The 20,822-nt window shown below is 37.5% G+C and overlaps 1 protein-coding gene across 1 annotated transcript in view; it reads left to right on the plus strand.

Annotated features, from left to right (window-relative positions):
- Positions 1 to 294: 294 nt before the first annotated feature.
- The window catches only part of LOC126078359 (putative serine protease K12H4.7), a 43,622-nt gene continuing 23,094 nt past the window's right edge, over positions 295 to 20,822 (plus strand). Inside the window, exons 1-4 of the mRNA XM_049888846.1 lie at positions 295 to 465; positions 5,850 to 6,034; positions 9,318 to 9,550; positions 18,008 to 18,143. Of these exons, the coding sequence (XP_049744803.1) occupies positions 295 to 465; positions 5,850 to 6,034; positions 9,318 to 9,550; positions 18,008 to 18,143 (725 nt within the window). The remainder of the gene's footprint in view (positions 466 to 5,849; positions 6,035 to 9,317; positions 9,551 to 18,007; positions 18,144 to 20,822) is intronic.

Raw genomic sequence — 20,822 nt, forward strand, 5'->3', positions numbered from 1 at the left:
GTGAATCCTGCAGACCTGGGTACCACTTGCCCAGGGTCTTTACCCAAGGGTGTGGGGTGAAAAGTCACTAGTAGGCCTCATTTCCCTCCCCCCATTTGATCTTTTCTACTTGAATGTCCCTGTAGCCTCAGGAGGTGGGGAAGATTGTGTTACCTACATTTCTAGAGAGCAAGATCATCATGTAGCCCCAAGGACATAGATCCACTACTGATGCCTGTCATTCTGGCACTAGGGTGGGGAGCAATTGCAGTAGAAATAGGCCAAACTGTGGAAACTTGTTCCCACAACACGACCATGGCCCAAGCTCTTGGGTGGCTGTTGCTGCTGCTCTTCTGTTCCTCTGCTCAGAGTTTTCTCTGGAGGCGGACTCGTGGTGCCTTTCAGAGCAAACGGATGTACTCTACTCATTCTTTCCGGCAAAAGTTGGACCATTTTAGCAAAAGTTCTTCACCGTTATGGACACAGGTAAAAAGTAATGACCAGGGCACATGATGACAAGTAGGGGATGGTGTGAGCTTGAAGTCTTGAGGTGGGTGCTGCAGAAATCTGGGAAGTATAGAAGAGATGGGGAAGATTTTCAGTCTCTGGATTGAGCAAATAGTTAAATACTGAACTACTAACATGAAGGTTGGTGGTTCAAATCCAGCTAGAGTCACCTCAGAAGAAAGACCTGCTGATCTCCTTCTGAAAGGTCACAGCCCTGAAAACTCTATGGAACATAGTGCTTCTTTGACACTCATGGACTCACCATGAATCAGAATTGATTTTATGACAACAGGTTCGTTTTTTTTGGTTTTAGGATATTTCACTGAGGTAACATGCCATCAATGAAATTATGAAGGAAAATTTTGTGTTATTTTTGTTTGTTTGCTTTGGAGGTCAAGTAGATTTTCTACAAATCTGTTGTTGGATCTATAAAATTGATCAAAATCTATAGGAGCAAGTTTACCTTATAATGGCAAGTTCTTTCATGTAAAGATATGAAATGCTTGAGTTTTTTTTTTTTTTTTTTTAATCTCTTGTTATGGTAGAAATAGTTGATGCCCAGTGCTTGGGTTTAATTACTCATATCGGTGGGGGGTTGCAAAATAATAATATTAATTTTCTTCTTTCTTCATTTATTAGCTGGAATGTGAGTATAAATGAAATTTCCATTATGTATTATTTGGCTACATGGTGACACAATTTGTATTGGAATGACAGTATAAATGCTTTACTCATTCTCTTTATTAACAAGATTTTAAAAGGACATTAAGAATGATGGATTTAGAAAATTACACAATCACTTATTTTCTTTATCTTATATTACACAGCAGTCTCAGAATAATAATACCAATGCTGCCACCAACAATATAATTACTAAAAAAAATTTAAAAATTTACTTTGCTATTTGTCCATGAAATTAATTCTATCTAAGATATACAGTTAAATTACTCCTCAGTCAATCAAAATTGGTCCTTTCTGTGTGGTTTTGTGCTAATCATATACCATTTATGTTATTTAACTTTATTATTTTTAAAATTTGTGTTTTAAATTTGATATTGTTTCATAATTATATATTTGTATGGTCTAAAGTTGAATTGACAAAAAAACACATTTCAATAAACTCGATTTTGACTGGTTGTATGGAGGAAGACTCATTAACAACATGCAGATGATGCTAGCTTGCTTACAAAAAGCAAAGAGGACTTAAGCAAATACTGATCGGAGCAGACTATAGCCTTCAGTATGGGTTGCACTTCATTATAAAGAAAACAAAAATCCCACAAATGGACCAATAAGCAGTATCATGGTAAATGGAGAAAAGGCTGAATTTGTCAAGGATTTCATTTTACTAGGATCCACAGCCAACAGCCATGGAAGCAGCAGTCAAGACATCAAAGTATGTACTGCGTGAGGTAAATCAGCTGCAAAAGACCTCTTTAAAATGTTAAAAACCAAAGAAGAAGGAATAAATCTGTCTTTGAAAAAGTAGAGCCAGACTCCTTAGAAGCAAGGATGGGGAGACGTTGGCACAGGTGCTTTGGACATGTTATTGGCAGGGACTAGTCCCTGGAGAAGGACATCATGCTTGTTAGAGGGTCAGGGAAAGAATGAAAGATCCTCAACACAATGGACTGACACAAGGACTGCGACAATGTGTTCACACATAGCAGTGATTGTGAGGATGACACAGTAAAGGGCTGTGTTTTGTTCTCTAGTCACGGGGTCACTAGGAGTCAGAACTAACTCCACAGCACCTAGGAACAACAACAAAACGTTATTATTCTTATTGCTTCTCTTTATGATTTTATAAAAGATGAAGTCCTTCTTTTTGCATGTAACTTCCCACCTTTACTCCTTTACTTTTCTATTTTGTTAGCGATACTACAGCCATATATTTCTTGTTGTGTTTGTGATTTATTTTGTGTGTTTTGTTGTAGTTCAGAGTATAAGCAGTCAAACACACTCCAGCACAATGGTTTCTACAGGTCTAATTTAGTGACATTGATTCCATTCTCTGAGTTGTGCAACCATTCCCACCCTCCTTTTCTGGTTTGTTCCTCCTCCATTAACATAAATTCACTCCACCCTAAGATTCCTGTCTAATCTTTAGGGTTTCTTTTGTAAATTTTCTTTCATTTACATAGATCTTAAAGAGCATAACATTCAAGGCACACATACTTTAGTAGTAAAGCTAAATAATTATTTGGCTTTAAGAAGACTTCAGGGGATATTTTTTGTTTGAGGTTTAAGGATTATATCAGGGTAAATATTTCAAGAGTTCATCCAGCCTCCATGAATCCAGTAATTCTACATTCCAAGAGAATTTGAAATTCTGTTCTGCATTTTTCTGCTTTTGGTTAGTATATGTTTCAAATTTTCATATTGTATAACATTTCATTCTATTCAATAGCCATAACCTCTTGGTTGTTTTAGGCTTAATATTATATGTAAATAGATAAATCTTCCACTCCAATTCCTTTGTTTGAATCAATTATTAAAGAAGGCCTTACAATAATTATACTCTGGGAACTTTACTACTTGTATGATATCTGAATGGTTAAATATACAACTCTTGCTTGTCAGTTTTCTTCCCTGAGTTAAACTCTCATATAGCATTTTTTTTTTTTTTTATAGCATTGCATGTTCCTATGTAGCATGTACAGTCCTTGGGACTTTTGCCTCAATGCCTGAAGGATCCTTTCTTTTTCTTTGGAGTAAACAAAATTTCCTGGGACTCAACTGGAGCTCTGCTGGCACATGGTTAAGAGCTTGCAGCTTGAATCCATCACCTACTCCTTGGAAATCCTGTGGGGTAGTTCTACTCTATTCTGTAGGGTCACTGTGGTTTGGAATAAACTCGCCAGGAATGGATTTGGGTTTTTGGAATTTGGGATCTATGTTGGTACTGACAAATTGTTACCAGTTTTTCCTGAGACAATGTCTATTTATTCTGTAACTTTTTTTTTAATAATATATTTTTCCTAGTCTATTTATTTTCCTTCTTTAAATTTACCAATTATACAGGTTGAGTGTCCGCAGTCAATTACACTCAGCTAGTTCTAATTTTCTCTCTAATTCAGTTTAAATACTTTTCCATTTATTTCTACTAATTCTTCTCTAGCTTGATCTCTAGATTCTTCAATTCTGTGAATAACTGTTATTGCCATAAGTTTATTTTTTCTTCTACTTGTATTTTGAGCATGACCACTATAGTTTTCCTCTCTTTATGCTATTTTTTTTTCATTAAGTCTTCTGATCTCTTTTACTGAGAGTTGATTTTGCTTTAAGTTCTTAAATTCTTAGGAAAAATTTTGTTCACAGTTATGAACTGCTTGCCAATAAAGTTTTCTAGCCTGATGACCTACTCTATTGGCTAGGCTATTGGTTAACAGGCACACTTATATAAAGTAGTTTGGAATGGTTAAACGGTACAACTGTTTTAGGGAGCATTTAGCAATATTTAGTAAAATTACATCCTCTTTCAGAAACCTTGGTGGAATAGTACTCAAGAGCTACAGCTGCTAACCAAAATGTTGGCAGTTCAAATCCACCAGGTGCTCTTTGGAAACTCTATGGGGCAATTCTACTCTGTCCTATGGGGTTGTTATGAGTTGGAATCAACTCGATGGCAATGTTTTTGTTTTCTTTTTTCAAGAATCTGTCTCAAGGATACATAGCAAAGCTATGAAAAGATATAAGTGCAAACTATGGATTTAAGCAACATTTAGAATAAAAGCAGATGGGAAATAAATCAAATGTTCATCAATAGAATTTTTTAATTATTAAGATATGTCTACACTTGAAAATAAAAAGTAGTTTTAAAAGAGAATAAGGAATATTTCAAAATCTTATATTGCTATGTAATGATCTCCATGATATGATATTGAGTGAAAATAGCAGAACGGCACCCTAAGAAATGGCAGAAAATTACATATATATATATTTTTTATAAAATAATTGAAGAATAAATAAAAAGTAAAAAAGGTTACATACATGAGATAGAGATAAAAGCTTTTGGAAATAAAATAACCAGTTTTTCTGAATATACTTTGCAGATTTTGCTTTGGAACCATGTAAATATTTACAATAAAACAATTAAAAATTGAACATATGATAAAAAAAGAGCTAATTGTCTATTATATCTGTGGCTAAACTAAAGAGAATTATCTTAAGAGACGAGATATCTCAGTACTTTGACTTTGTATCTCTTGTAGAGTAAATTCTAAGTATACATACACACAGCAACATTAGAAAGGAAATCAGTTTTCAATAATGATGCTGTCACTCTTTTTATTATTTGCATTTTAGGTGAAAGTTTAGAGAGAAAATTAGTTTCTCACTCAAAAATTTATGCACAAATTGTTTGTGGCATTGGATTCAATTCCCGCAATGTGTCAGCACACTCCCTTCTACCGCAGGTTCCTTTTCTAACTCAGCACTGAAGCCACCCATATTCTCTCCATATTGTTCTTTCTGCGTACCAAGATATTGATTCCAACTCATAGCAACCTCATTGCCCCTCAGTGTTTCCTAGCCTGTAATATGTATGGCAAGGAGCCCTGATGGTGCAGTGGTTAAGAGCAGGGCTGCTAACTGAAAGTTCAGTGGTTCAAATCCAGCAGGCACTCCTTGGAAGAAAGATGCGCCAGTTGGCTTCCATTTATCCCCAGGGGCAGTTGGTGGTTTTGAACCACTAACCGTTCAGTTAGCAGCCTTGCACTTAACCACTGCAACACCAGAGTTCTTTTTAATATTGCTCTCATTATGCTAATATGTATTACTATGTATTATTTGTACAAAGGAAATAAATAATTATATTAATTTTAGAATGTGAACTTTCAGAGTAAAAGAAAATAGCTACAAGTATAAAATCAAACAGGAATCTCACATTCTAAATTTGAAGTGTAAACAAATAGTAGTGATGGTTGCACTTTGTGGGTACAATTTACACCACTGGATTGTACACTTTGAAATGCTTGAAATGGCCGATTTTGTGTTGGGTCTGTTTTATCACCAAAAGCAAAAAATAAATTTCTCCAACATGTAGGCACAGTGACTTGAGCAATGACACCGATTTAAATGGAATCTCAGAATCATGGAAACCCTGGTGGCTTAGTGGTTAAGAGCTATGACAGCTGACCAAAAGGTCAGCATTGGAAACTCTATTGGGCCGTTATTCTCTGCCCTGCAGGGCCTCTATGAGTCAGAATTGATTCAACGGCAACTGGTTGCTCTTGTTGTTCTCAGAATCATAATTCAGATCTGACAAATCAAATCAGGGTGCCATCCAGTTAGCAGAAACCACAAACAAATTGCAAGGCCTGGTGCGTTAGTGACTTACAAGAATATTTTTACTTTTGCAGAGGTATTTCATTAATGATGCCTTCTACAAACCCAGAGGGCCAGTATTCCTGATGATTTCAGGGTCATGGACTGTCTGTGAATCCTGGTTATCAATAAATAATACCTGGGTTTCATATGCCGAGAGATTGGGCGCCCTCTTCTTACTTCTGGAACACAGGTTTTACGGACACAGCCAACCAACAGGGTGAGTCTAAGTTTGTCTTCTTTGTGGTTGTTCTCATTGTGGTTGCTCTTCTCTCTCTTTTTCATTTAGGCAATGTTAACTCTAAATATGCTCCTCTTTGAAGAAGCTGAATATTTGAAAATTCAAATGATAAGAAAGAAAAACTGTACGTAGAGGTTGGGGTTAAGAACAATGCTCTTGATAAAAAGATTCTTGTGAAATTTCCTTTAAAAAAAAGTATTCCTCATGTTCTATAATTTCATTTTAAAATTTTATTTTCCTGAACATGTTTAAACAAAACGGCATACTTCTTCTTTTTTTTTTTTTTTTTGTACTTCAATAGAATTTTATACCAAAAAAAAAAAATTTCCTTCTCATGGAAAAGTGCAGACCTTTTTGTTGAAATTACTCATGAAACGTAACTGGATATATTAAATTTCAGCCTCCAGTGGCAGAGCAAGAAACAAGAATGATAACTGTTTTTGCCTCAATAGCTTATTCTTGCCGCCTACTATTTTTTCCCCCAGTAGAAAGATACATTTTTAACTTGTTGTTGTTGTTAGGTGCCTTGGAGTTGGTTCCGACTCATAGCGACCCTGTGCACGACAGAACGAAACACTGCCTGGTCCTGAGCCATCCTTACAATCCTTGTTATGCTTGAGCTCATTGTTGCAGCCACTGTGTCAATCCACCTCATTGAGGGTCTTCCTCTTTTCTGATGACCCTGTAATTTACCAAGCATGATGTCCTTCTCCAGGGTCTGATCCCCCCTGACAACACGTCCAAAGTATATAAGACGCAGTCTCGCCATCCTTGCTCCTAAGGAGGATTCTGATTATACTTCTAGTAAGACAGATTTGTTCATTCTTCTGGCGATACATGATATATTCAATATTCTTCACCAACACCACAATTCAAAGGTGTCAACTCTTCTTCTATCTTCCTTATTCATTGTCCAGCTTTAACATGCATATGATGTGATTGAAAATGCCATGGCTTGGGTCAGGTGCACCTTAGTCTTCAGGGTGACGTCTTCGCTCTTCAACACTTTGAAGAGGTCCTTTGCAGCAGATTTGCCCAATGCAATGTGTCTTTGGATTTCTTGACTGCTGCTTCCATGGCTGTTGATTGTGGATCCAAGTAAAATGAAATCCTTGACAACTTCAATCTTTTCTCCGTTTATTATGATGTTGTTCATTGGTCCAGTTGTGAGGATTTTTGTTTTCTTTATGTTGAGGTGTAATCCATACTGAAGGCTGTGGTCTTTGATCTTCATTAGTAAGTGCTTCAAGTCCTCTTCACTTTCAGCAAGAAAGGTTGTGTCATGTGCATACTGCAGGTTGTTAATGAATCTTCCTCCAATCCTGATGCCCCATTCTTCTTCATATAGTCCAGCTTCTTGTATTATTTGTTCAGCATACAGATTAAATAGGTATGGTGAAAGAATACAACCCTGACACACACCTTTCCTGACTTAAAACCAATCAGTATCCCCTTGTTCTGTCTGAACAACTACTTCTTGATCTATGTAAAGGTTCCTCACGAGCACAATTAAGTGTTCTGGAATTCCCATTCTTTGCATTGTTATCCATAGTTTGTTATGATCCACACAGTCAAATGCCTTTGCATAATCAATAAAACACAGATAAACATCCTTCTGGTATTCTCTGCTTTTAGCCAGGATCCATCTGACATCAGCAGTGATATCCCTGGTTCCACATCCTCTTCTGAAACCTGCCTGAATTTCTGGCAGTTCCCTGTCTATATACTGCTGCAGCCGTTTTTGAATGATCTTCAGCAAAATTTTGCTTGCGCGTGATATTAATGATATCGTTTTATAATTTCCAGATTCAGCTGGATCACCTTTCTTGAAATAGGTATAAATATGGGTCTCTTGCAATCAGTTGGCCAGGAAGCTGTCTTCCATATTTCTTGGGATAGACAAGTGAGCACCTCCACTGCTGCTTCTGTTTGTTGAAACATCTCAATTGATATTCCGTCAATTCCTGGAGCCCTGTTTTTCGCCAATGCCTTCAGAGCAGCTTGGACTTCTTCCTTCAGTGCCATCGGTTCCTGATCATATGCCACCTCTTGAAATGGTTGCATATCAACTAATTCTTTTTGATGTAATGACTCTGTGTAATCCTTCCATCTTCTTTTGATGCTTCCTGCATCATTTAATATTTTCCCCATGGAATCCTTCACTATTGCAACTTGAGGCTTGAATTTTTTCTTCAGTTCTTTCAGCTTGAGAAACACTGAGCGTGTTCTTCCCTTTTGGTTTTCCATCTCCAGCTCTTGCACATGTCATTATAATACTTTATTTTGTCTTCTCGAGAGGCCCTTTGAAATCTTCTGTTCAGTTCTTTTACTTCATCAATTCTTCCTTTTGCTTTAGCTGTTTGATGCTCAAGAGCAAGTTTCAGAGTCTCCTCTGACATTCACCTTGGCCTTGTCTTTCTTTCCTGTCTTTTCAGTGACCTCTTGCTTTCTTCACAGACGATGTCCTTGATGTCATTCCACAACTCGTCTGGTCTTCGGTCACTAGTGTTCAATCCATCAAATCTATTCTTCAGACGGTCTCCAAATTCAGGTGGGATGTACTCAATGTTGTACGTTGGCTTTCGTGGACTTGTTCTCATTTCCCTCACTTTCAAACTGAACTTGCATATGAGCAATTCATGGTCTGATTCGCAGTTAGCTACTGGCCTTGTTCTGACTGATGATGTTGAGTTTTTCCATTGTCTCTTTCCACAGATGTACTTGATTTGATTCTTGTGTATTCTGTTTGGCATGGTCCACATGTATAGTCACCATTCATGTTGGTGGAAACAGATATTTGCAATGAAGAAGTCATTGGTCTTGTGAAATTCCATTATGCAATCTCCAGCTTTGTTTCTATTACCAAGGTCATTCTTTCCAACTATAGATCCTTCAGCTTTGTTTCCAACTTTCACATTCCAAAAATGATCAAACACATAATCAGGCAGCATTGATAATTACTGGTGATTGGAATGCAAAAGTTAGAAACCATAGGATATTGACAGACATTTGAAGCTCCTTCTGAGTGGCGACAAGAGGAAATGAAATAACTAAAATGAGACGAACGATAGCAATTATTGCTAGTTCCTGCATTTCTTTGTCACTGTCAACCAGATCATGCTAACTGAAATTTCAAGGTAGACCTGATAAAAATAGTCAACATCTTTTCATAATATTCATTTTTACTTTATAGTAAAATTGATGTTAAGCCACACATTCTTTGCTTTGTTGTCACAGAGTGTTTTTTATGCTTTAATTGTAGGGATCTGAGTACTGCCAGCCTCCAGTACCTCAGCAGCAGGCAAGCCTTGGCTGACATTGTGAACTTCCGAACTAAAATAGCAAAAAAAATGGGACTTACCAGAAATAAGTGGGTTGCATTTGGCTGCTCTTACGGCGGCTCCCTTGCAGTGTGGTCGAGAATAAAACACCCTGACCTGTTTGCTGCAGCAGTGGGTAGCAGTGCCCCGATCCAAGCAAAAGCTAATTTTTATGGTAAGTCCATCTATATATGGGAGTCCCTGGGTGCCATAAATGGTTAACAATCTGGGCTGATAATCAAAAAGTTGGATGTTCTAGTCCATGCAGAGGCACCTTGGAAGCAAAGTCTGGCAATCTACTTCTGAAAAATCAGTCACTGAGAACCCTATGGAGCACAGTTCTACTTTGACACATATGAGGTCACCATGAGTTGGAATCAACATGGTGGTAACAGGTTTGGTTCTATGGCACATACATGCACATGTATGTCTATTTGTATTATGTAAATTATATATATATATATATATATATATATATATATATATATATATATATAATAGCAAAAGCATCTGTAAGTTAGTGATTACTTAATCAAGCATGGTCCAATAATATAGCATCACTCAACTAGACTTGAGTCTATCTTCCTCCCCATATGATAGGGTCCATGAGAGATTCCTGTGCTACCTACCGTTGGTAGTTGGTATCCATATTTGTAGCTATATGATTGGTGACAGCTTCTTAATTGGTGGAAATGATGTGATAAGTCATAGCTTTTGATTTAATAGTGAAAGAACTCATGATTTAGCTTTTTCCAAAAAAGTTAAGTCTGGTCTTTTTTTGTGAGTTAGAATTTTGTTTTACATTTTTTGTCAGCTCTGTCCCAGACCCTTTATTGTGACTCCAGTCAGAGCAGTCAGTGTGGTAGTCAGACACCAGATACCTGTACTGGACTCAGTCTGGTGGAGGCCATGACGGATGTGATCCATTAGTCCTTTGGAGTAATATTTCCCTTATATCTTTAGTTTTCTTCCTTCTCCCTTGCTCATGAAGGGGTGATACCAGTGGAGTATCTTGGATGGCTGCTCACAGGGTTTAAGACCCCAGATGCTACTTATAAAGTAGAATGTAGAACATTTTCTTTATAAACTGTGTTATGGTAATTAAGCTGGATGTTCCCTGAGACCCTGATGCCCACAGCCCTCAGTTCGGCAATTAGATTCCTCAGGGAGTTTTGATTTGTCTATGGATATTCCATGACCTTGTATTGTACAAGTTTTTCTGGCTTCGCCATTATTGTGTACTGTCTTACCCTTCACCAAAGCTACCACTTATCTGTTATCTATTTAATGGTTTTCCATCCCCAATACTGCACTCTGTTGTAACCATAAAAGATTGTTTTTTTGTGTGTGTAAATTTTCGTGAGTTTTTACAGCATGGTCTCCTACAATATTTGTCCTTTCGTGATTGACTTCTTTCACTCAGCACAGAGCCCTACAGATTCATCCATGTTATGAGATGATTCACAGATTCATTATTGTTCTTTATCATTGTATAATACTCCATTGTGTGTATGTACCATGGTTCATTTATCCATTCCTCTGTGGTTGGGCATCTAGGTTGTTTCCATCTATTTTCTATTGTGATCAGTGCAGCAGTGAACATGGGTGTGCACCTGCCTTTTGGCGTGATGACTTTTCTCTAGGATGTATTCTGGGAGTGGGGTTGGTAGATCATATGGTATTTCTGTTTCTACCTCTCTAAGGAAGCACCATATTGTTCTGCAAAATGGTTGTATCATTTTGCATTCCCACCAGCAGTGCATAAGAGTTTCGATTGCCCTGAAGGCTTTCCAATATTTATTATTTCCTGGGTTTTTTTGTTTTGTGCCAGTAATGTTGGGGTGCAACGATATCTGAATGTGTTTTGATTTGCATTTCTCTACAGGCTAGTGATCACGTGGATTCCCTCATATATCTGTTGGTCCCTCAGATGTCTTTTTTTGTGAAATGTCTATTCGTTTTCTTTCCATATTTTTTTAATTGGATTGTCTTTTTTTTTTTTTGTAGAGGTGTTGGATTTTCTCATATATTTTAGAGATTAGACCTTTGATTTGTAACAGCCAAAAACTGTTTCCCAATCTGTAGGTTCTTGTTTTAATCTTTTGGTGAGCATTAAGTGTTTAATTTTTAGAAGACCTCAGTAATCTCGTTTATATTCTGGAGTTTGTGTGTTGATGGTTATGGTTTGTATCCTGTTAATGCCATGTATTAGGGCCTCTAGTGTTGATTCCATTTTTTCTTCTCTGAACTTTATAGTTTTTGGGTTTATATTTAGGTCATTGGTCCATTTTGAATTATTTTTTTTGTGTATGCTTTGTGGTATGGATCCCGCTTCATTTTTTTGCAGATGGACATCCAGTTTTGCCAGCAGCATTTGTTAAAAAAAAGTCTGTCTTTTCCCCATTTGATGGGCTTTGGACTCTTGTCGAACATCAGTTGACCATAGGTGGATGGATTTAAATCTGGGTTGTCAATTCTGTTTCAAATGGCCAGTATATCTGTTTTCATACCAGTACCAAGCTGTGTTGACCACTGTAGCTGTATAGTAAGTTCTGAGATCAGGTAGTGTGTGTCTCCTACTTCATTCTTCATCTTCAATAGTTATCCAGGGCTTCTTTCCTTTCCATATAGTTAATGATTCATTTTTTGTCTCTTTAAATAATGTTGCTGGTATTTACGTTAGGATTGCCTTGTATTTGTAAATCACTTTGTGTAAAATTGTCATTTTCACAATGTTACATCTACCTATCCATAAGCATCGTATGTTTTTCTGTTTGTGTATATCTCCTTTGGTTTCTTGCCATAGTATTCTGTAGGTTTCTTTGTATAGGTCTTTTACATCCCTTGTTAGATTTACCCCTAAGTATTTTATTCCTAGGGGCTACTATAAATGGTATTGTTTTCCTGATTTCCTTTGCATTATTCTCTTTACTGGAATATAGGAAACAGGCTGACTTTTGTATGTTTATCTTGTACCCTATTACTCTGCTTAATCTTTCTATTAGTTCCAGTAGTTGCCTCATGGAGTCTTTTGGGTTTTCTATGTATAGAATCGTATCATCCACAAACAGGGACAGTTAAACTTCTTCATTATCAATTTGGATACACTTTATTTCTTTTTCTTGCCCTATTGCTCTAGCTAGGACTTCCAGCACAGTGCTAAATAGAGTGGTGATAAAGGCCATCCCTGTCTTATTCCTGTTCCCAAGATGAATGTTTTCGCCCTCTCTCGATTAAGAATGATGTGGGCTCTTTATTTTGCATAGATGCTCTTTATAATGTTAAGAAATTTCACTTCTATAGCCATTTTTTTGTTGTACCTTAGATGAAGGTTTACAGAACAAAGTAGTTTCTCATCGAACAGTACACACATTGTTGTATGACATTGCTTAACTGTACCTATTTTATTGAGACTGTTTATCAGGAATGGGTGTTGGACTTTGTCAAATGCGTTTTGTGCATCGATGAGATGATCATGTGATTCTTGTCTTTCCTTTTATGTGGTGGATAGCACTGATTGATTTTCTAATGTTCAATCGTCCTCCTATGACTGGTATGAATCCTAGTTGGTTGTGATCCATTTTTTTTTTAACATGATGCTGAATTTTATTGGCTAGAATTGTGTTGAGAATTTTTGCATCTATATTTATGAGAAATATTGGTGTGTAATATTCTTTTGTGTGTGTGTGGTGTCTTTGCCTGGTTTGGGTGTCAGGGTTATCTGGCTTCATAGAATAAATTTTGAAGTGTCACTACCTTTTCTATGTTCTGAAATAGCCTGAGTAGTCTTGGTCTAAGCTCTTCTCTGAATGTTTGCTAGAATTCTCCAGTGAAACCATCTGGGCCAGGGCTTTTTATTTGTTGGATTTTTTTGTTACTTTTTCAATCTCTTCTCTGTTATGGGTCTGTTCTGATTTTCAGTATCATTTTGTGTTATTTTGTGTAAGTAGTGTTTTTCTAGGAATTTGTCCATTTCCTCTAGGTGTTCAAATTTGTTGGAGTACAGTTTTCATAATACTCTGTCATGATCCTTTTTATTTCGTTTCGCTCTGTTGCAATGTCCCCCGTTTCATTTCTTATTTGGGTTACTTGCATTCTCTCTTGTTTTTCTTTTTTCAGTTTGGCAAGTGGTTTGCCAATTTTGTGGATCCATTCAAAGAGCCAAGTCTGGGTTTTGTTTTTGGTCCTCTATTCTTTTTCTATTCTCTATTTCCTTTATTTCTGCTCTGATCTTTATTATTTCCTTTCTTCCGGTGGGCGTGGGCTTCTTTTCTGTTCTCTTTCTGTTTGTTTGAGTTGTGTAGCAAATGTTTTGATTTTGTCCCTTTCTTCTTTTTTGATGTATGCTTATATTGTTATAAATTGACCTCAGATGACTGCTTTTGCTATGTTCTAAAAGTGTTGGTATGATGTGTTTTCAGTCTCTAAAGGTTTTGGCATGACAGATTTTCTATCTCAATTGATACTAGGAATTTTTTGATCCATCTCTGATTTCTTCTATTACTGAGTGGTTTTTAGCAGGGTGTTATTCAGTTTCCATGTAATTGATCTTTTTTTCCTGCTCTTCTTGTTACTTTCTACCTTGATGGCATTGTTCTCATGATGATCGTCCCTTTAATCATTTATATAGTGGCCTTCTTTGTCTTTTATGGTGGATTTTGTTTTAAATGCTATTTTATGTGAGATTAGTATTGCCACTCCTGCTCTTTTTTGGTAATTGTTTGCTTGATATATATATTTTTATCCTAAGATTTTTAATAAATTTACATCTTTGTTTCTGAAGCGTGCCTCTTGTAGACAGCATATTGATAAGTCCTGTGTTTTTTTTTTTTTTGTTGGTTTGTTTTTTTAAATCCGTTCTGTCACTCTCTGCCTCTTTTAAGGTGTGTTTTGGCCATTTACATTCAGTATACTTATTGATAAGTGTGAGTTTATTGCTGTCATTTTGTAGTGCTTTTTTGTGGTGCTGATGTTTTCTTTGTTCCTCTTCCTCTCCTGTGCTGAAGTCCTTTTGTTTGTGGATTTTTTTTTTTTGTTTCATTTCTTTTGTTTTTTTAGATTTGGTTTTACTGAGAGTTTATGTTTTTCTTCTTTATATTGGTGACTAGGTTTGTTAACTTTCTTTGTTGTTACCTGGAAGTTTACCCTTACATTCCCAGGTTCGAACTAGTCTGTACGTTGCCTTCGTCTCCATTACAAAGTTCTATACTTACACTGTTTATTCCCTCTCTTTATTGTTCTGACATTGTGGTCATTACAGGTTAACCTCTCTGGTTCCCTGTTGTAATTCTTTCAGTTTTGGATAGTCCTAGAGGATATATTTCCTAGGATGATATCTGGCTGGTACAATCTTCGTCTTTGCTTTTAGTTAGTGTGATTAGTGTATGACTTGGTGATTTCTTTTTGGGGTCTATCCTATATGGGGTTCGTTGAGCTTCTTGGAGAGTCACCTTTTCATCTTTCATGATATTAGAGAAGTTTTCTGTCAGCAATTATTCAATGATCTTCTCTGTTTCTTCCATTTTCTCCCCCTGTTATAGAACTTTGATCACTTGGAAATTTTTACTTTTGATTGTATCCCACATAATTCTCAGAGTTTCTTGATTGTCATTCATTCTTCCTTTTGATTTTTCCTCAGAGTCGTAGCCAAGTGTTTGTCTTCAATTTCACCGATCCTGTCTTCCATCATTTCAAACCTGCTCCTCAGTCCTTTTATGACACTATTTGTGAAACCTTGTAGTTTATCTTTTGGATTTCTAATTGCTGTTTTTATGATTTCTAGTTGTGAATTTATTTTGGCATTTTGTTCCTTTGTTATTTTACTGAATTCTTCTATTTTTTGGTCTATATTTTCCACACGAATTTTCTGCCCCTTTTCTATAAATTTGTTGTTTTTTCCCCCCTCATTTTTATCTACTTTTTACTTCAACTCTTGGATAGCTCTAAACATTAAAGATTTGAATTCCTTATCAGGTAGTTTTAGTGCATTTTCTTCTACTGGAAAGTCACCTGGTGTTTTATTTTGGACATGTACTGGAACAATCCTTTTTTTTTTTTTAAATATGTTTTTGTATTTTCTGCTGTCTTCAAGTTATTCTGTACTTATTTTTTCATTTATTTATAGTATTCCTTTTTTTATCCCTCATTTTTCTTTTATTTGTTTATATCCGAGCAGGCAGGCTATGCATCCTTCGTTGTTTGCTCCTATGTGGGCATGATACTTTTTACCTCCTTGTCCAGTGGGCATGGCCATTAGCTCAGTTACGATGCAGTAAGACATGTCCAGATGAAGGGGAAGGGCTGAAATGGGTTGTTTGTGTCATGTACTATGGGTTACAGGGCAGGCCAGAAACCCTCCAAGGTAGCTAACAGTGAGGGGGCTGTGCTTGAGCTGCTCAGGTGTGTGCTGTTCAGTGCACAGTGCAGGTAGGCATCAAGGAGAGGGGAGGTTGTGATGTGTGGAGCTAAGATGGGTATTGGAAAGAGGAGAGAGAGAAACAGGAGCAAAAAAAAGTTCCAAGGGAGCTTGCCATTTTAGTGGAGAGACAAGAAACTGATAAATGGATTAAAACAAAAGGAAAAGGGAAAAAGAAAAACATAATAATAAATAACTTGAGAATTAGAAATAAAAAAGCAAAGCCCTCATGGTCTCCACAGGTGTGTCTGGGAGACCAGGGAATTGACTCCCAGGAAATGCAGCACAGCCTCTCTGGAAAGGATAGAGATGTCACACAATGCCAGGTTTCAGGGGGAAGGAAAAGAATGTAAGTACAGAGAGATGATGAACTGAGAAATGAAGAAAGATAATGGGAAAAAGAGAAAAGTAATCCCCCCAAGGATTCCACTGACGGGGCTTAGCTGAAGAGGGAAATTGCTCCCAAGTCACACAGTACGGTCTGGCCAGAAGGAGCTCCCAAGCCACAAAAAGCAAAAGAAAACAAACAAACAAAACAGAACCAGATAAAACAACACAAAACAAAACAAAAAAACGGGAATCCCACCAGCACGGCAATGCAGCCTGGGGAAGAAGTTTCCTGGTCAAGCAGCCCATCACAGGTTTAAAGAAGAAGCAAAGATTGCACATGGAGCCAGGTGTTTGAGCGAAAGGAGCAAAGGTGGTGAGAGGCATGGAAAAAACCAAAAGAAACAAATAAAAGCAACACCAGCAACAAACAAATGGTACTCAGAGAGCTGGCCAGTGTGGGCGGGGTGAATCCAAGTGGCATGGGGTCAAAGGCAATGCCTCCCAGCCAAGAGACTGTAGCCGGTGGAAAGCAGAGGAGGCTGAGCAAAGGGGTTGAAGGGTGTGGGTGTGGGTAAGTGTATATTGCTGGTTACCGGTGCTGTGTCTCCTGCTGGTAGTTCCGTGAACCTGCTTTCCCATGCTCCCTGTTTGCCAGTCTCTGATGTGGGTGGGGTGAATCCAAGTGGTGCAGACCCTGTACTTCTGGGCTGATCGAACTACTGCAGCAAGCTATGAAGCCAGGGAGGTCAAGCAGGGGACAGAACCTTGGAGGGTGGGAAAGCATATACAGATATCTGTGGTTACAAGGTGTTCCATCTCCTGTTGGGGTCTACATGAAGCTGCTTTCCTGGACTCTCTGTCTGCCAATCTCTGACAGGAGTCCAAGATGGAGGATCCATGCTGCGTTTGCTGATGGGGGACCTATGCACATTTCATTCCTAGCTCTCTGTTGTCTGTCAGTTTCTTATTCCATTTGGTGCTTGGCTGAGTTTTTTATCTCTTCATTTGATGCTTAGGGTTACAGGATTGACATATGTCTGTGTTTTACTTAGTTTTTCAGGTCTTTGCTGTAGAGGGACACTATGGTGCTTCCATCTATAGCACTATATTGGCTCCTGCTAAAACTTACCCATTTTGAAGTTGTCCTTCAATTTTTTTCCTGCTACCTGACCCTGGTGGCATAGTAGTTAAGAGCTATGGCTGCCAACCAAATGTTGGCAGTTTGAGTCTACCAGGTGTTCCTGGAAACCCTATGGGGCGGTTCTACTGTGCTATAGGGACAGTATAAGTCAGAATTGACTCGACAACAACAGGTTTGGTTTTTGTTTTACCTGACTTTATGATGAACCATTTATAATTAGAGTCTTTAGGATTTTTCCAAGTGGATATAAACCCATCAGTGGCAATTTGGGCTTCCGCATACATGTTCCCATGAAAATGAATAAGGGGTAAAATATCTACTTAATTTTCTCTTTCAAAAAGAAAACAACCCACCTCACCAAAAAAAAAAGATAAATTCCAGATAATTTATATTTAAATATTTAAACTTTTCAAATATAAACTGTTCAGGTTTCTGCATCCTTGATAAAATATCATCTGGTCTAATAAATCTGAAATGTATAAATTTGAGGCATATTTCTACCTACTTAGTTTAAAGAGTAAAACCATGCCCCAGTTCATTAATAGATCAGGATTTACAGAGCATGGTTATAAGTTTCTGTTTAATAGTGACTTTTCTTGGCATTCTGACAAAATCTGTTAATTTTTCAGTTTCTTAACTTTGTCATAAAATGGAGGTAATTACAAACTGGAAAAACTCTATTTCATAAATGGTTCCAGTTAAATCATAGTGAATAAATCTTTTCCTTTTTTCTTTCGTATCTTTAGAGTACCTTGAAGTTGTTCAAAGATCTCTGGCCACTCATAACAACAAATGTTTCCGCAGAGTGAAAGAGGCCTTTAATGAAGTTGTGAAGATGCTGAAGGTTCCAGAATACTACAGTAAGCTTGAAAGTGATTTCATGTAAGTGGATTGACTTACCCGTGAGGGAGTCTGTGTCTAAATATAGTCTGGTATTTACTTGAAGTTACATCATTAATGTCATTTTCTTACATGCTGTCATGGATTGAATTATGTCACCCCAAAAATATGTCTATCAATTTGGTTAGGAAATGATTCCCACTATTCTGTGGTTGTCCTCCATTTTGTGATTGTAATATTATGTCAAAGGATTAGGGTAAGATTGTAATACCACCCTTACTCAGGTCAACTCCCTAATCCAAGGTAAAGGGAGTATCACTGGAGTGTGTCCTGCACCACGTTTTCTCTCTCAAGAGATAAAAGAAAAGGAAAGCAAGCAGAGAGTTGGGGACCTCATACCACCCAGAAAGCTGCACCCAGAGCAGAGTGTGTCATCTGGACATGGTGTCCCTGCATCTGAGAAGCTCCTTGACCATGGGAAGACTGAGGACATGGACCTTCTTCCAGAGTAGATAGAGAGAGAAACCGTTCCCTTGGAGCTGACACTTTCAATTTGGACTTTTAGCCTACTTTACTACGAGGAAATAAATTTCTCTTTGTTAATGCCATCCACTTGTGGTATTCTCTTATTGGAACACTAGATGACTAAGACACATACATTGCATTGCTTTGCATTGCATTGGGCAAGTTACCTGCAAACGACTTCTTTAGAAATAAAAAGCAAAAATGTCACATTAAAGACTAAGGTGCTCCTGACCCAAGCCATGGTGTTTTCAAAAGCTTCATATGCACCGGAGAGTTGGACAATGAGGAAGGAAGATTGAAAATGAATCGATGTCTTTGAGTGTTGGTGATGATGAAGAATATTGATTATACCATGGACTGCCAGAAGAATAAACCAATCTGTCTTGGAAGAAGTACAGTCAGAATGCTCCTCTAACTTTCTTTGTATTGTCATCAGGAGGGACCAGTCCCTGGAGAAGGACATCATGCTTGGATAAGTAGAGGGTCAGTGAAAAAGAGGAAGACACTTTAAGTGATAAGTTGACACAGGGCTGCAACAGTGGGCTCAAGTGTAACAACAACTGTGAGGATGGCTCAGGATCGGGCAGTGTTTCATTCTGTTGTAAATAGGGTAGAAATTTTTCAGAACCAACTGAACCTAACAGGAACAACAACAATAACAAAAACAGTACATATAGAAACTATTGTTGTTTAAGATCTGGAGTAGAGATTTTCATGGTAGTGGTGGAAGTTCTTTTTGAGTAACTTAAACTTAAAAAAGTTAGGGTCAAACAAATATGTTAAAATATGTTTTCATAGACTCATAGAATAGCTAGAGTATTATGAATAGTAGGCTTAGTGTAACCTACATGACCACAAATATGTACTGTTTTTTCATATACAGGTTCTGAGTCTCTCCTTGTTATTATTAGGTGCGTAGAATCAGTTTTTTTGTTTTTTAGAATCAGTTTTGACCCAGGGTGACCCTATGTATAACAGAAGGAAACATTGCCCGGTCCTGTGCCATCTTCGCAATCATTGTTGCTATCACTCTATCAGTCCATCTTCTTGACAGCCTTCCTTTTTATCATTGATCCTCTACCTAACATAATGTTCTTCTCTAGAGATTTGCTCCTCCGGATGACACGTCTACATTAAGCAAGATAAAGCCTCATCGCTCTCGAATCTAAGGAACATTCTGGCTATATTTCCTTCAACCCATTGCCATGAAGTCTAGTCAGACTCATATCCACCGTACAGGTCTCTCTCTAGACCTACTGAATAAGAACCTCCAAGGGAACAGGATTGGGGATCTATATTCTTCCTCTGTTTAAATACACAAAATATTCATTATATAAGTTTTGTATCTTCTTAGTACAATTGGTAAAAAGATTGAAAATTTTGGTAGAGATATTCTCTACACTGCATCTCATTTCTGCCTCTGGTTTTGTTCACATGTTGCTCCCCATTCTGGAACCTTCTTTTTTTTTCACCCTACCGTGATTCTATCCTATTCTACCTCCCATAAACCATGACCATGATAATCCTGTGAGGGAGCTCATATTCTCCTCCTCATAAAGCCAAGGGCAGGGTGGTTTGGAGAAGTGAGATTGTTGTTTTTCTTGTTAGCTGTTGATATTATGCCCCTAATTCCTGGTAATCCTCTGCATAAAGGAATGCAAAGCTGTCTGCTCCTCAAGCCATCCCCTTGTTTTGCATGAGCTCTTTTTTTGCAGTACTGGAACAATCCATCTCCTTGAGGGTTTCCCTCTTATTTACTGACACCCTACTTTTACAAGTATGATGTACTTCTCCAGGGATTGATTCCTCTTGACAATAGGTCCAAAATATGTGGATGAAGTCTCACCATTCTTGTTTCTAAGGAGCAATTTGGCTATATATTTTTTAAGACAAATATGTTCTTTTTTTTGGCAGTTCATGGTATATTCAATATTCTTCATCAACAGCATAATTCAAAGGTGTCAAATCTTCTTTGGTCTTTCTTATTCTTTGCCCAGCTTTGACATGCATATGAGGCAATTGAAAACACCAGGGCTTGGTCTTTTGCATCAGACTTTCCCAATTCAATGTGTCCTTTGATTTCTTGACTGTTGCTTCTATGGGTGTTGATTGTGGACCCCAGTAAAATGAAATTCTGGACAACTCCAAACTTTTCTCCATTTATCGAGATGTTGCTTATTGTTCCAGTTGTCAGAA

This window comes from Elephas maximus, chromosome 6 (genome assembly GCF_024166365.1).
Source record: "Elephas maximus indicus isolate mEleMax1 chromosome 6, mEleMax1 primary haplotype, whole genome shotgun sequence".
Taxonomy (NCBI): domain Eukaryota; kingdom Metazoa; phylum Chordata; class Mammalia; order Proboscidea; family Elephantidae; genus Elephas; species Elephas maximus.